This window comes from Lepisma saccharinum, chromosome 7 (assembly GCF_977018435.1).
Source record: "Lepisma saccharinum chromosome 7, izLepSacc3.1, whole genome shotgun sequence".
NCBI classification, from domain to species: domain Eukaryota; kingdom Metazoa; phylum Arthropoda; class Insecta; order Zygentoma; family Lepismatidae; genus Lepisma; species Lepisma saccharinum.
This window is the reverse complement of record NC_139235.1, coordinates 39,544,967-39,559,224: the sequence shown is the minus strand read 5'-3', so window position 1 is coordinate 39,559,224 and position 14,258 is coordinate 39,544,967. Positions and strand designations below refer to the sequence as shown.

The window sequence follows — 14,258 nt, the reverse complement described above, 5'->3', positions numbered from 1 at the left end:
TTTTCCAAATTCACTATTTTGCAGTTTGAATTCAAGTAATAGAGAATAGAGAAATTGAGTCAATTTCATAGAAGATAATATTGGTACTTAACAAAACCATACGTGGATCTGTGTGAGTTTATTATTTCCATTTGCAAAAACATCGATTTAGTTTAGTTTGTAATTGTCAGGGAAAAATGTAAATTTTGTCCTGGAAAACCTGGAAAAGTCAGGGAATTTCATTTCTGCTTGTTTGTAGCCACCCTGCATATGCAACAAGCTAACACTAAATTGTGTACGTATTGAAAGCTTATTCAATACAAATATACAACACATATTATTTAAATACATTATATTACAGAAAATAAGTAGAATGCGAGCGAAGCGACCAAGAAAATTTTTAGATCCAATTTTTGCAATTTAAAACAATATTGATTTAATAGCCTCCCCGATGGCGCAGTGGTTGTCGACCTCCGTGGCGGAATGGTTAGCACGGCGCGCTGCAACGCCAGGGGTTCAGAGTTCGAGTCCCGGGTAAGGCATGGGTATTTGTGTTTGTCCAAACGTGATAAACTGAGAATACTGTAAAAATTGAAAAAGTGTTAAAGTTAAAAAGTGTGAATGACGGGGAATACCCAAACGTAGGAGTATTCCTTTTAAAATGGAAAACAAGTGGTAGCGTCGTCGCCTTGTAATCAAGGGATCCCGGGTTCGATACCCGGTGGAGGCACATAGTAGTTCGGATCCCACTTTAAACTGTAGGTCCAGTCCCAATTAGCCTTACTGCGCATAAAAGTGGACTTAAGATACCAAATCAACCAACCAACCAATATTGATTTAATAGGGCGCAAATAATTTCACTTAACACCATGGCATTCTCTCTTTTACAACTTTTTTTTCATTTAGATCATTCGGTGAACCTGGCGGACTCCCATCGCCCCTAGCTAAAGCTCTGACCTTGACGAAAACAAGAAAAACAGATAATGCGAGCGAAGCAAGCAAGAAAATTTTACAAAATGTATTTTTATTTGCATAAAATTTGAAATCTAAGGGGTAGTAATTGTCCTTTTGTACTCCCCCTTGCTACCCTAGAATTGACTTCCGTGGAAGGTTGGGGGGAGGGTAAGACCCCCTGCCACCCCTGTGGTTGCGTCACTGTATAATACAGACATATTTAAGCAATATATGTTTACTTTAGACACTTTAGGCTCACTGCCATTGTTCGTTAACCTTATTCTGCACAGTTTGTCTGCCCGAGTAACATTGTATTAATGCGAATACCACGCCCCCCCTTCCCCCTCCATCCAAACCGATTCTAAAGGAATAAGAGGTGGTGTTTCATTTCAACCGTATCGCCGCGATCACCCACAGGTAGGTAGAAAAACTATACATAATAACCAAAACTAAAAATCAATAACAAGTCAATCAAACGATACGATCCCCCCATTTTTGTGTGAAGATATATAGAATTGGTGTAAAATTTTGTCTCCCCCAAAAATTCCCATGACGCACGCGCGTCATGAAACCCCCTTGTGGGCACCCCTGTCACCGACGCATGCACTCTCTTACAACTTCTTTGTTGTGATTGTAGACAGGGGCTGTAAAAGTACAGTAAGTGTATCTGCAGTCAAGGTTGATGTGAGAACTACCCAAGCAGAACTTGTGAGACAAGTTAATGTAAATCACTCTCAAGGGCATAGCAAATCACACCCTTTTTTGTACGGAGAGTTTGGTGCATTTCCTCTTGTTAAATGGACTGAATGCCCATCGCTAATAGCATGCCCGAGCTGATATGCATTTTACTTCTTTCAGAACGTACAGCTGTAATGAGTTGAGGATGTAAATGTAGTTGATTTTACATGCTCAGTGTTGCCAACAAATGACAAATGGAACACGGAAGTCACTCGATTTCCACATAAAATCTGCTAAAATGTAGCTAAATGAAATTTGAATGTATATATGTAGTTTTATAGGCGTAACTATAGTGGAACCACAAGGAAAGAAACCTGCGCAGACCCCATCGCGCTGGCAGGTGGGGGAAAAAGACAGGAGGAAGGACCCTTCAGAGCGGCCACCGTCAGTGTTGCCAGACCTATTGATTTCTCGGTAGGATACCATAATAAACTATTGCTATGGCACCTCCGATGGCCTGCTCAAAAACAAGTTTCCTGGTCACCTTACTTGAACATGGAGGGGAGAGTGGAACTCCACTCAGCCATGAAAAGTGCTGTTTGAACTGTGAAATTATGCCAAACGATGTGCTAGGACATTATTATTATTATTTTATTACTATTACTACATTACAATGAGCGTCCGGAGGGGGGGGGGGCGTGGCCCCTCTGGAAAATGAAAGTCAACCAAAAATTATATATTTTTCACATAATTTCATTTCAGCTGCAATAATGTGTGTTAATTATTGCATGAATATGATACATTGAAATTTAAGCAATGTTTTTTGAGGGAACAACACTATTATTGGAGAAAATGTGCATTCTTTGCCCCCCTGGAAAAAAATACCTTCCTTGCCCCTGCCTGGAAAAAATCCTGCGGACGTCCATGTACATTACTATTTTTAGATGGTTGTATTTTATCCCACCCGAAAATCTCTTTCTATTTTAGGTATTTTTCTTCGCTTTTGTGCCTCTACGGGTAAGTACGACAACAAGGATGAATGAAAAACTGATGAAATGAATGAAGTGACACAAACACAGTGAAACGTCCTTGCCTTACTAAGTAGAAATACTGACTTCGTAGCATGGGCAAATTATTTTATATGTGTGTGTGTGTGTGTGTGTGTGTGTCTATTATATATTAAATGCAGCAACACAGAGGCAGCATAAATAACGAATAAAGCATGCGGGTGTTACTAACAAGAAATTTGCTAGAGAACGAAGCGGCATACTTCAATTACAAAGGAAATAATGCACCCCCTCCCCCGTAGTTGCTTGGAACTTTCATCGGCTTGAAAATACTTAATTTTCTATCCTTACTATACTATTCTACAGTTAAATACTTAATTTTCTACAAAATTATAAAGCGGCATGGACGTCCAGAAGGAAGTGCAAGGATGGTCGCCACCCCCTCCCCTTCTGGAAAATGAATGTTGACATAAAAGTACTTATTATTTCAGACGTATGAGTTGATTTCAGTTAAAGTAATTTACATCCATTATTATAATAGGGATGTAGGAACGTGATAATTTCAAACTCAAGTGGTGTTTTCTGAGAGGCCAACATTAGGCTATACGGGGTAATATGCCTCGTTTACCCGCCTGATAAAAATACATTGTTTCCCCCTCGCTGGAAAAAATTTGCAGACATCCTCTTGCCCCCCAGTGCGCACACCTATGCCGCCCCCGAGAACGTCGTTCATCCGCTACTATTAGATCATCGGATTTTGTAGCAGATCTTCTGGTTTCCCAAGGAACAATCTCCCGATTTTTTCAAGTCTGACCTGGCAACACTGCCCCGAGCACCGATAACGGCAGGGATGATGCGCGAACGCTTTTGAGGGAAGGTTTTTTTCCTTGTGGTCGAGCTATAGCGGAGGGTCCGACCCTTCCCCCCCGCTCCGCGCCGGTGTCGTCCGGACACCCTCCCGTACATTCAAGGGTGGGGGGAGCAATGAGACAAACTCGTCGCTGCTTCAAAAGACGAATTAAAGCAATTAGAAATCTGGAAAATGACTTAACCTAGAGCACTCATTTCGACTTGAAAACTCTCCAGTTGGAAGACCAAGTGCCAGTGCCGGATTTATAAACCGCACGCAAAACCTCGCAGTGCGGGGGGGGGGGGGTGCGGCGGCGATGAGCAAGCCTTTAAGGGGCCCTTGCCATGTCTTTTAAATACTTTTATATATATATATATATATATATATATATATTGTAAAACAGAAGAAAGGACCACCTAAATATTGCGAAAGGATTTCTTATTCATTTTAAGTTGCAAAAAAATTACTCTGTACCAACGTTTATATCCAGAATCAGGGGTGCCCACATGGGGGTTTCATGACGCGCGTGCGTCATGGGAATTTTTGGGGGAGACAAAATTTTATACCAATTCTATATATCTTCACACAAAAATGGGGGGATGGTATCGTTTGATTGACTTGTTATTGTTTTTTAGTTTTGGTTATTATGTACAGTTTGTCTAGCTACCTGTGGGTAATCGCGGCGATAGGGTTGAAATGAAACACCACCTCTTATGCCTTTAGAATCGGTTTGGATGGGGGGGGGGGCGTGGTATTCGCATAAATACAAGGTTAGTCGATCAGACAAACTGTGCAGAATAAGGTTGACTAACAATGGCAGTGAACCTAAAGTGTCTAAAGTAAACATATATTGCTTAAATATGTGTATTATATAGTGACGCAACCACAGGGGTAGCAGGGAATCATTGCTCCTCCCCCCAACCTTCCACGGAAGTCAATTCTATGGTAGCAAGGGGGAACACAAAGGAGGAATTACCCCCTTCGATTTCAAATTTTATGCAAATAAAAATACATTTTTTAAATTTTCTTGCTTGCTTCGCTCGCATTATCTGTTTTTCTTGTTTTCGTCAAGTTCAGAGCTTTAGCTAGGGGTGATGGGAGTCGGCCAGGGGCGCCGAATGATCTAAATGGAAAAAAAAGTTGTAAAAGAGAGAATGCCATGGCGTTAAGTGAAATTATTTGCGCCCTATTAAATCAATATTGGTTGGTTGGTTGATTTGGTATCTTAAGTCCACTTTTATGCGCAGTAAGGCTAATTAGGACTGGACTTCATTTTAAAGTGGGATCCGAACTACTATGTGCCTCCACCGGGCTTCGAACACGGTACTCCTTGATTACAAGGTGACGACGCTACCACTTTTTTTCATTTTAAAAGGAATACCCGTACGGGGGTGGGTATTCCCCGTAATTCACACTTTTCAACTTTACTGTAAAAATTGAAAAAGTGTTAATGTTATTTACATTATTAATGTTGTTATTATTATTTGTACGTTTGTCCTGGTACATGCCCCCCCCCCAGACAAAATTCGTGGTTGCACCTCTGGTATTATATTTTTTCGCAAATTGTGTCTGACAAGAATAATTTGAGTAATTAATTCGGCATAAACGGGGGGGGGGGAGGATATGTTCTACCTTTTTGGGGGGAGTGCGTCATGGGCCTGGGGGGGATGGGCATCCCTGTCCAGAATATCTATTCGAGTTATGCCATATCCAGTGGCGAAGCGTGGTGTCGCTGGAAGGGTAGGCACAGGTGTTGTTATGGGTGCAACTTTTTTAAAATATGTAAAATATAACCTTTAAAGTTGTTTTTGAAAATATAAAAACATATTATTGCATCTATTAACGTACCTGAATAGTAACTCTTGATGTGTGCTAACTCGTAAATCGTATTTCTTGATTTTATTGTAAATTGGTGCTTTAGATGTTATTCGAGTGGCAGTCCTCAATGTTCCGATCCCCGGTAATAGGCTTTTATGCTTGTTTTTGTGGCATTCCAGAATAATACAAGTCATTATTCCCCTTGCTCACTTCACGCTCACAACAATGAAAGCCAGCCCCCGTGGCGGAGTGGTTAACACATTGCGCTACGACGCAAGGGGTCCTGGGTTCGAGTCTTGGATTGGGCATGGATATTTCTGAGTGTCTATTCGTCAATTTCATCATATCATCACTCATCCCCATCTTCGCAAATTAGCCAAAAGTGGCACAAGAAGCGAAGTAAAAAAAAAAAAAAACAATCAAAGAACAATAAAAAATAAGTGAACGAAAAGCAAGAGACAAGATAAAATATAACAATAAAACAACAACGCAACAGGAGTAAATCGAGAAACTAGGGGTGTGAGGGACAGGATCGGGACGGGAAAAATTCTCAATTTCTCTACAAAGTCGGGAAATTTTCGGGATGGGGAAATGTTCAAAATTTCCCGGAGCTCTGGAAATCTCGAATTCTACACATCATTTTCATTTTCACATTTCTGGTACAAAAACGAACAATTTTTGATAAGTTCCAGACATTTACAATGCAGAAAACGTCGAGAATTAACGACTTTTAAAAATGACGATTCGGAATTTCCCGACTGCTCGGGATCCCGCACACCCCTACGAGAAGCTAACGAAAACTCAGAATACTGTGACAAACATTTTTTTTCGCCCTCGGAACAAGTTGTCTTTCTACCCTTACCACCTTCCCTTTCCACCTCGTTGGACAAGAAACAGATGTGAAGCCCAGTTTATACCGTGTGTCCAGCGTTGCCAACCTCCCAATCAGGAAAAGTTTGCTGATTAATCTCTTAAATTTTGCTAAATGCAAATAAATTGTGCTCGGTTGACTTAGGTCTTAAGTTCATTTTAATGTATCTATTTTGGGGGGAATTGTGATGTGAACATGCGTCGTTGATTAGTTAAACAATATTTGTAACTTCCCCCATTAAAATAATTACGATGGTTCAACCACTATAATTGGTTCAATATAACGCTTGAAAATGTTTGAGAAAATTCGACGACTACAAAAGGCGGAGGCTTGTTTTATCTGTGACCCCAACTTTCTAGCAATTTCCTTCAATAAAATGTTCCTCGTTTTTAAGTAAGGAAAGATAAAGAAAAGATGAAAAGACGACGACCTCTTGTTTGAAACAAATAAGATCTGCGATTTTTTTTAAATTGATTTTTTTAAAAATATATTCCTCTGAATTCAATTTATCTGTCTCCCAGGGGCGCATGTTTATAGATGCTATATTTTACCATTACCCCAATCACAGGGCGCTAGGTGAACCAACAAAGTTCAAATTGTACTACGTTTAGCACAATTATGCTAGGGTTGGCATCACTGCGTGAGGCCGGACTCGCGGTGTCCATTTCGGGCGAACGTGCCCCTGAAATTATGCTTTCCCTCATAAATCACATAGAATGTTATGGGACCAGCTGAGGCCCTCGGAGAAGTGTCTCGACATGCGACGATAGAGCCTCTGGCAGGGATGGAAATTTGTGGAAATTATCGTAAGACTTAGAATTTCAGTTTCTTGTATTAAGGCGTCGTTTAATGAAATAATAAGTAATAAAATAATCCTTAATAGCCAAATATATTAAGGTAGGCCCGGCCTCCGGGCCTATGAGGCCATATCGTGTTAGAACAAAAGGTTCCTTTATTAACGACATGTACAGATTATAAAAACACTGATTTTCTAAACTCTATAGTCAGCAATTATAATGATTTTCACCGATCCAAAAGATCAATTGTATTTTAATGTATTCATCAGGTATATTTTAATGTATTTAGTATTTCTCTTTTACATTTACATATTTTCATCAAATCTTGTATTATAAATTTGTAACTTGTATATCTTTACATGTATACGTACTGCTGTACTAAGGCTCGTCAGCTGTTTTTCAGCAGGATAATATCAGCATAAATACAGAAAACAAATAAATAAATAAATAGCATGCATTCTTTCTAACCGCCAGTTTTTCTTTCCTAGCTCTGTGGGTGCGGGATTACTAGTTGAGATTGTACTGTACCCATGGGCGTCCGGAAGGGGGGCAAGGGGGGGCCGTGGCCCCCCCTGGAAAATGAAAGTCAACCAAAAAATATGTATTTCACACATATAATTTCATTTTAGCCACAATAATATGTGTTAATTATTGCATGAACACCATAAATTCAAATTTAAGCAATGTTTTTTAGGGAACAACACTATTTTTGGGAAAAATTTGTCTTCGTTCGCCCCCCCCCCTGGAAAAAATACCTTCCTTGCCCCTCCCTGGAAAAAATCCTGCGGACGTCCATGACTGTACCTAGGTTAAGTTAAGGCAGCGGTTCTTGAACTTTTTTCTCATCACACCCTTTAATCGTAACTAAACGTCTAATGTACGTTTAGTTACGTTAAGAATATTATGAAACCGGTAGATATTGGTCCATCATTCTTTGAATTGTCTCTTCAAGTAGCTCTCAAAAGTGACTTATCAAAGTTTTCGTCTGTACACGATTTTGCAAAAATTCTGTAATAAGTAGAATTTCTACCTAGTTCTTCAGACCTCCGTGGCGGAGTGGTTAGCACAGCGTGTTATGGGTCCAGGAAAACCAGGTTCGAATCCCTACCTGCGCATAGTTGTTATTTGTGAGGCTCCTTCATGAATTTCATCCTATGATCCGATAATAATCCGTTGCGCAACAGCCCATGAAGGGCCTAGGCATACCTACCGACTGCCGATCTCCCTCCCACGCTTTCCTTCGTCACCTCTAAGCATGGAGATCTTCAACCAGTATTGGAATAGTCGGGGGGTCAGCCCGACGTATCCCCAGCCGTTATAGTAGGTCTTCTCGACCGGATTACGCTCACTCACTCGGAGCTCCCCAATTTCCTCACGATGGTGGGTTGCCACCGGCCCTATACGCAGGCCGAATAAATTCCGACCAGAGCCGGATTCGAACCTACGCCGTCCCGCAGCGAACGATCTCAAGACGAGTGAACGCCTTAACCCGCTCGGCTACGGAGGAGGACTTCATCCTATGATCACTCATCCTAATCGTCACGATTAACCAAAAAAAAAAAAGGCAGAAAAGTGACGCTAAAAAAAACAAAAAAAACAATTATTTCCAGAGGTACACACACACTGAAGAAACTGAATAATAACAAAAGCTTTGAGGGCCTCCCCGATGACGCAGTGGTATCGTCGTCGCCTTGTAATCAAGGAGTCCCGGGTTCGACACCCGGTGGTCGGTGGAGGCACATAGTGGTTCGGATCCCACTTTAAACTGTAGGTCCAGTCCCAATTAGCCTTATTGTGCATAAAGTGAATTTAAAACACCAAATCACTCAATCAATCAAAACAAAAGCTTTGACAGTTCCTTTCATAAGTACGTGTATTTGATATACGTACAAGGATCCTTTAGTAATACTTTGCGGAAGGGCCCAAAGTTTGTGGATCTAGCACTGCCAAGTGCATCCCCTTGGATCAAGACGACGAGTGAGACCGCATTCGGCATTCTTCCACATGTGCCACAGTAGCCAAGGAGTGGCATCTGCCTATTCAAGACTTTCTTCAGTCTTTGTGGACTAGAGTTCTCGCCACGAAAACGGTCCAGTCAAGGTCACGCCACCCACCTACAGTGTTGCCAATGAGCAACAATTTCAACAGACAAAATCAACCACATACGTACAACGCGTGAAGTGTCGACCGATCAGCTTAAAGTGTGGCAACCCTGGAAGGCCATGGGTGTGAAGGAACCAAGGGGAAGCTCCGACCTTGACTGTTTTCGTGGCGAGAGCTTTAATATTTCTTTTGGGACTCACGCAGACAAAATGGTCATTGGCCATACGGGAAGGTGTACAGTACGTGTATCAGGCATTGATCTTGGAATTTCAATTTCTTGGCATTCGGACAGGTATATTTTGGCACCAGGAAACGCGAGAGAATCGTTTTGTTTGCATTAATTGTCAATAGAAGGCACTTGCAGAAAGTGTTTATGGAATGCAACATCGCGTAGGAAGATCACATTACTGAAGTCTGTCACCTAATATAATGTCGCTGCTTTGCCTATCAGATTTTGTTTCGATGGACCATGAGACGAAGTGCGCTTTCTCTTGCAGGGACCACTTTTGCATAATACATACACAGCCTGCTACATCAGTGGGACACCAGAAACAAACAACGGCAATGTCAATTAAAACTTTGATATTTACATTATATATTATACAGCAAATACCACGAACATACATAATATAGGGTGTCCGTAAGTAATGTGTAAAGATAATTTGTGTAAAGATATAATGTTATTATGCCAATAAATTCCAAAGTCAATCCATTCTGAACTTCCGCAGCGGCGCAGTGCATATTCATGAAGGATAAAATCCCCCACTTTGAAAACTCGTAGTGGCGAAACTAAGCTTCAAACAAACAAAACGTTAATGAAGTTACGGTGTCGTAACGGCCGCTGGTCGAGATTTAGCTGCCCCGAAACGTTTTCTGCGATCTCAAAATTTTGTATAATTCCCCGAAATTAAATGGGGTTAAGAAACATGTGCTGCGTCCTTGTGAGGGTGCGAATGTATGAAAATGCTGTATTTCTTCGGAAGAAAAAAAAACTCATAATAAACCTTGCTGGGACAACAGTGCGACAATTCTAGCTGGAAATTGTTTGGAACGAAAACGGAATAGAACGATCCTCTCTTACTGTTTGCTGTCGGCGAACGTGGGAGACTACTGAATTATTATTCAACGTCTACGGGTGTCACAATTAACTCCACCACTTTTTATTTTTGTGCCAAACAGGCGGTCGAGTTTCTTCCAGTAACATAAGATTCGACAATATCTGCAATAGTCAGTTGTGTATTCTATCACTCTTGCGAGTCAAAGGTATAAGTTAGACAGTAGAGTGTCCAGGATTTTCGAAAGGGATGGGGTTACATATACTTTTTTAGTAGTCAACCCTCATTTTGGCATCTCTTTCTGCCTTTTACCTTCTTTTGGGGGGGATGGGATACTGGCCAACGGAAGAGTTATGACCCCCACCAACCCCTCCTTGGGCACCCCCACTGGAGTTAAATGTCATTATTTATGTGATTTTGTGAAGTTCCTTTTTTCTCTCTTTTGCTTGGAGATGGGTCAGCTGAATTTTGAATTGATTTATATTCCAAATCGAAGTTTTAGTGACATTTCCATCGATCCACTTTCTCATTTGTAGTGTGTCAATGAAAGTATTGACTACGCTCTGTTTAAAAAAAGGAAAGGAAAAGGGGGGCCTCCTTTTTTCGAAAGTCTGAAGAAAGTGTTAGTGCATGAAAAAGACATCCATAATAAGATATGATTCATACGGAGGTCTACTAAAATCAAAAGGGAACTCTGTATCTATGCTACGAAACCTTTTTGATGACCAAGTTATCTTTCCAAGAGGTTTTCATTGACGCGTGGTCAATGAATCCAGTCCCACCACCGCGTTGCTCTCATACCTATTTCTCACACCAACAATTTTAGATCCACCTAAGATATTACCCAGGATCATTCACGTCAATGGTGAGAAGTTAACCATTTGGTTAACCAGGGGTCCTGGACGACTTTGTTCCCAGGAAAATTTAAGATGTTACACACGGAACATTGAAATAATAAGTTTACTTGAATAGTCACTATTAGTCAGTGGTGACTCGTGGCTTTTTTGAAGTGTAGGAAGAAGTTATGGTAAACTGAGGAAGGTTTGAAAAATGTGTTCAATTACAGTCGCACAAATCGCTCGTATTATCCATTGCATTTAGAATGTTACCTGCAGGCACACGCACAAGGTAGGGCAAGGGGCCCTTGCACCCTTAACTATGATTTTTTTTAATGTGAACCTATAAAAACCAACGAAAATACATGATGATATTTCAGATTTTCCAAGAATTTCGATTTCGTCCCCTCTCCCTGTCTTGTGGATTGAGGATAATAAAAAGGGCTGCTGAAACTCTGAAATTATGCTAAATGCTTCTAAATTGTGCTAGGATTTATTATTAATTACTTTTTTTCGGATAACTACAGTTTTAAGTTCAATTAGGCTATGTATATATTTTTCGAGTTTTGAACTTGCGTTACTTATTATTCACTACACAAAATTGTGTAGAATGGCTCAACAAACGAGATGGGTTCAGCATAGAACTTGAAACTGTTTGAGAAAATGGTTTGTTTACCCCCAACCTTCTATCGATTTATAAAATCTCAGGAACAAAATCGACAGGATAAAGAAAAGATAGAGGATGGATCGTTGCATGGTTGTGTGTGTGTGTAAAAAAGAGTGTAGCTGTGTATGCATACTCCCTTTTATTTGAAACAAGTCCGCTGGTGAAGTATAAATAAGATTTGGACGTAATTTTATTTCAATTTCCTGAATACCCATTTCTTTGAATTCGATTTCCCTCTCCCAGGGACTCGCGTTTGCAGATTTTACTAGATTTAACCATTATGCCAAAAGCAGGATGCTAGGGGCCAACGAAGATCAAACTGTGCTACGTTTAGTACCATTTGAATGGGGTTGGCACCACTGATGTAGGAACCCCTCGATGCTTCCTCGCTGGATCTTTGAAAACCGCAACCTTTTCCCCCTGCCCCTTTTCCACTCCTCACCTGTCTGTCTGTAGGATGACCGCTGATATTCCTTGCGAGCGACAGTCAAGCCTGTGTGTCCCTCATCTTTGGGCGCAGCTGGAAGGAGCCAAGCAGCACCAGTCAACTCTTGACAGTAGCTAACCTAGTCAATTGTATGTACATTGCGCTCATAATTTTATAACGCACATTATTATTAAACTCCTAAAAAGTAGAGAACTGGAATGAAGTCTAAATAAACTGTAGGAAGTTCCTCACTTCCTACATGGAGGAATCGCCCCTGCTATTAGTAGACTCTTCCATCCAAAGTTCAAACTAGAAATGTTTACTATTATTTAAAGTAGGCTTGGGTAACTGGTGTTTGTTCTTGTACAAGCTGGCGAGTACCCTGCACACTTTGAGGGACACATGGAAATTTCGGTGGTGTTTTCATATTTTACCACTTAACCAAGGGGACAATGATTCCATTACTTTTAAATTTTTTTTAAAAAAAAGTTCTTTTTTAAATGCCACACAGTTTAAACCTCACGACTAACTTTCTAAGATATTTATTGAAGGAGATAAAGGTTAATGACAAAATAGAATAAACATGTATTTCAATATTTTAACAGAATGAAATTTGAAAAAATAAAGGAAAAAAATTGTTCCATATTGTCACTGCTCTGATGTATAGACTAGAAGAGTTTCCCCAAGGATACAACAATAACAACAATGGTAATAGTTATTTTATGTTTTTTGTACTCTTCGATTTTGCATCAACACCTAGACACCCCTCTCCCCCACCTTTACAAAAAAAATTTGGCTATGACCATGATTCTTTGTAACACATTCCAGATGATGTGCAGTAAGTGCATAGGAAAATATCCTGCATCAGGTATTTTGTGTATAGAATAATTATGAAATTAAAGTTGAACTGATCAAAATTAACACATGCTCTTTTTCTTTTTACAGAACTTTGAAGCAGTTCCCTATCCAAAGGAAGATCATGGCAAATTTTATTCGGGAGATTCATACATTGTCTTGTTTGTAAGTATGAACAATTTATATGAATTAATATGGGACAATAAAGGTGATACATTAAAGTAATTTTGGATCAGATGTATGGAATATCTGTGAATCTCTGGAGTGAGCAAATGAAAGCAGGTGTCTGCACAAGTAATGATTCAAGAGGCCCAAACAATTAACACTTCACTTTATGTGCCACTTTTGGCTAATTTGCGAAGATGGGGATGAGTGATGATAGATGAAATTGATGAATGAGCACTCGGAAACAACCAGGCCAGGATTAGAACCCGGGACTCCTAACATCGTAGCACGATGTGCTAACCACTCCACCATGGGGGTCGAACACTTACAAGGGAACAGGATTGCATGTAGGGGAAAAAGTGACTTCAACTACAAGCAGGAGTGTGTACAGCTTCACTCTGCCCCCCTTTTCTGCGGGATAGACTATAAGTTCATTCTTATCATACAATTTAGACATAAGATTGATCTTGCATAAAAAAAAGAAAGTCATAACAGATCTTGCATGTATTTATGTAAAATTTCGAATGGATATAGTGTAACTACTAATAAATGCAAGGACTGCCATTACCTGCGCATGACCAGACTTTGTATTGGATTATTGGTGGCTTGGAAAATAAGCCAAAAATATAATTTGGTCATACAAAAAAAAGTTTTAATTTGCATGCACTTCATTTTGTTGTAAACTAGTGTTATTGCATCCACTGGCGAAATTGACTGATTTAATTCAATCTGAAGTAACTTCTCAGTATTAAATTTTCATTCTTTTTCAGACATGGGAGCAATATGGGAAATTGCGCTGGGACATACATTTCTGGCTAGGAAAAGACACTTCTCAAGTAAGTAGTATAATTAGTACGTACATAATAAAATGTAGCAGCAGAATTCAAATTAGATATTAAATTAAATTATATGGTTATTGGTTAAGCATAACTGTTGGTAAGATTTTGAAGAGAATAAATGCTGTAGAGGTGGAATTATTCAGTGACATGATTACAGTTATTATTGGCTGGCAATTGTTACGTATCCGGTATTTCCATAAGTGGTACACTGACTTAAGTTGTTGATAATACAACACAACAGATATAGTCTGTGAGAATTCAATTTCTGCAAAATGGGAACCGCATAAACATATTTCCGCCAAATCCACCCTGCCAAGAAACATGATCATATTGATGTACACATTTGTATCATCAAAA

The 14,258-nt window shown here is 39.9% G+C and overlaps 1 protein-coding gene across 2 annotated transcripts in view; it reads left to right on the top strand.

Moving 5' to 3' along the window:
* The window catches only part of Gel (Gelsolin), a 136,053-nt gene that overhangs the window by 50,709 nt on the left and 71,086 nt on the right, over positions 1-14,258 (top strand). For both annotated transcript variants that reach the window (XM_083125180.1, XM_083125181.1), the window contains exons 2-3: positions 12,988-13,062; positions 13,833-13,898. In XM_083125180.1, coding sequence (XP_082981306.1) covers positions 12,988-13,062; positions 13,833-13,898 — 141 coding nt within the window. The remainder of the gene's footprint in view (positions 1-12,987; positions 13,063-13,832; positions 13,899-14,258) is intronic.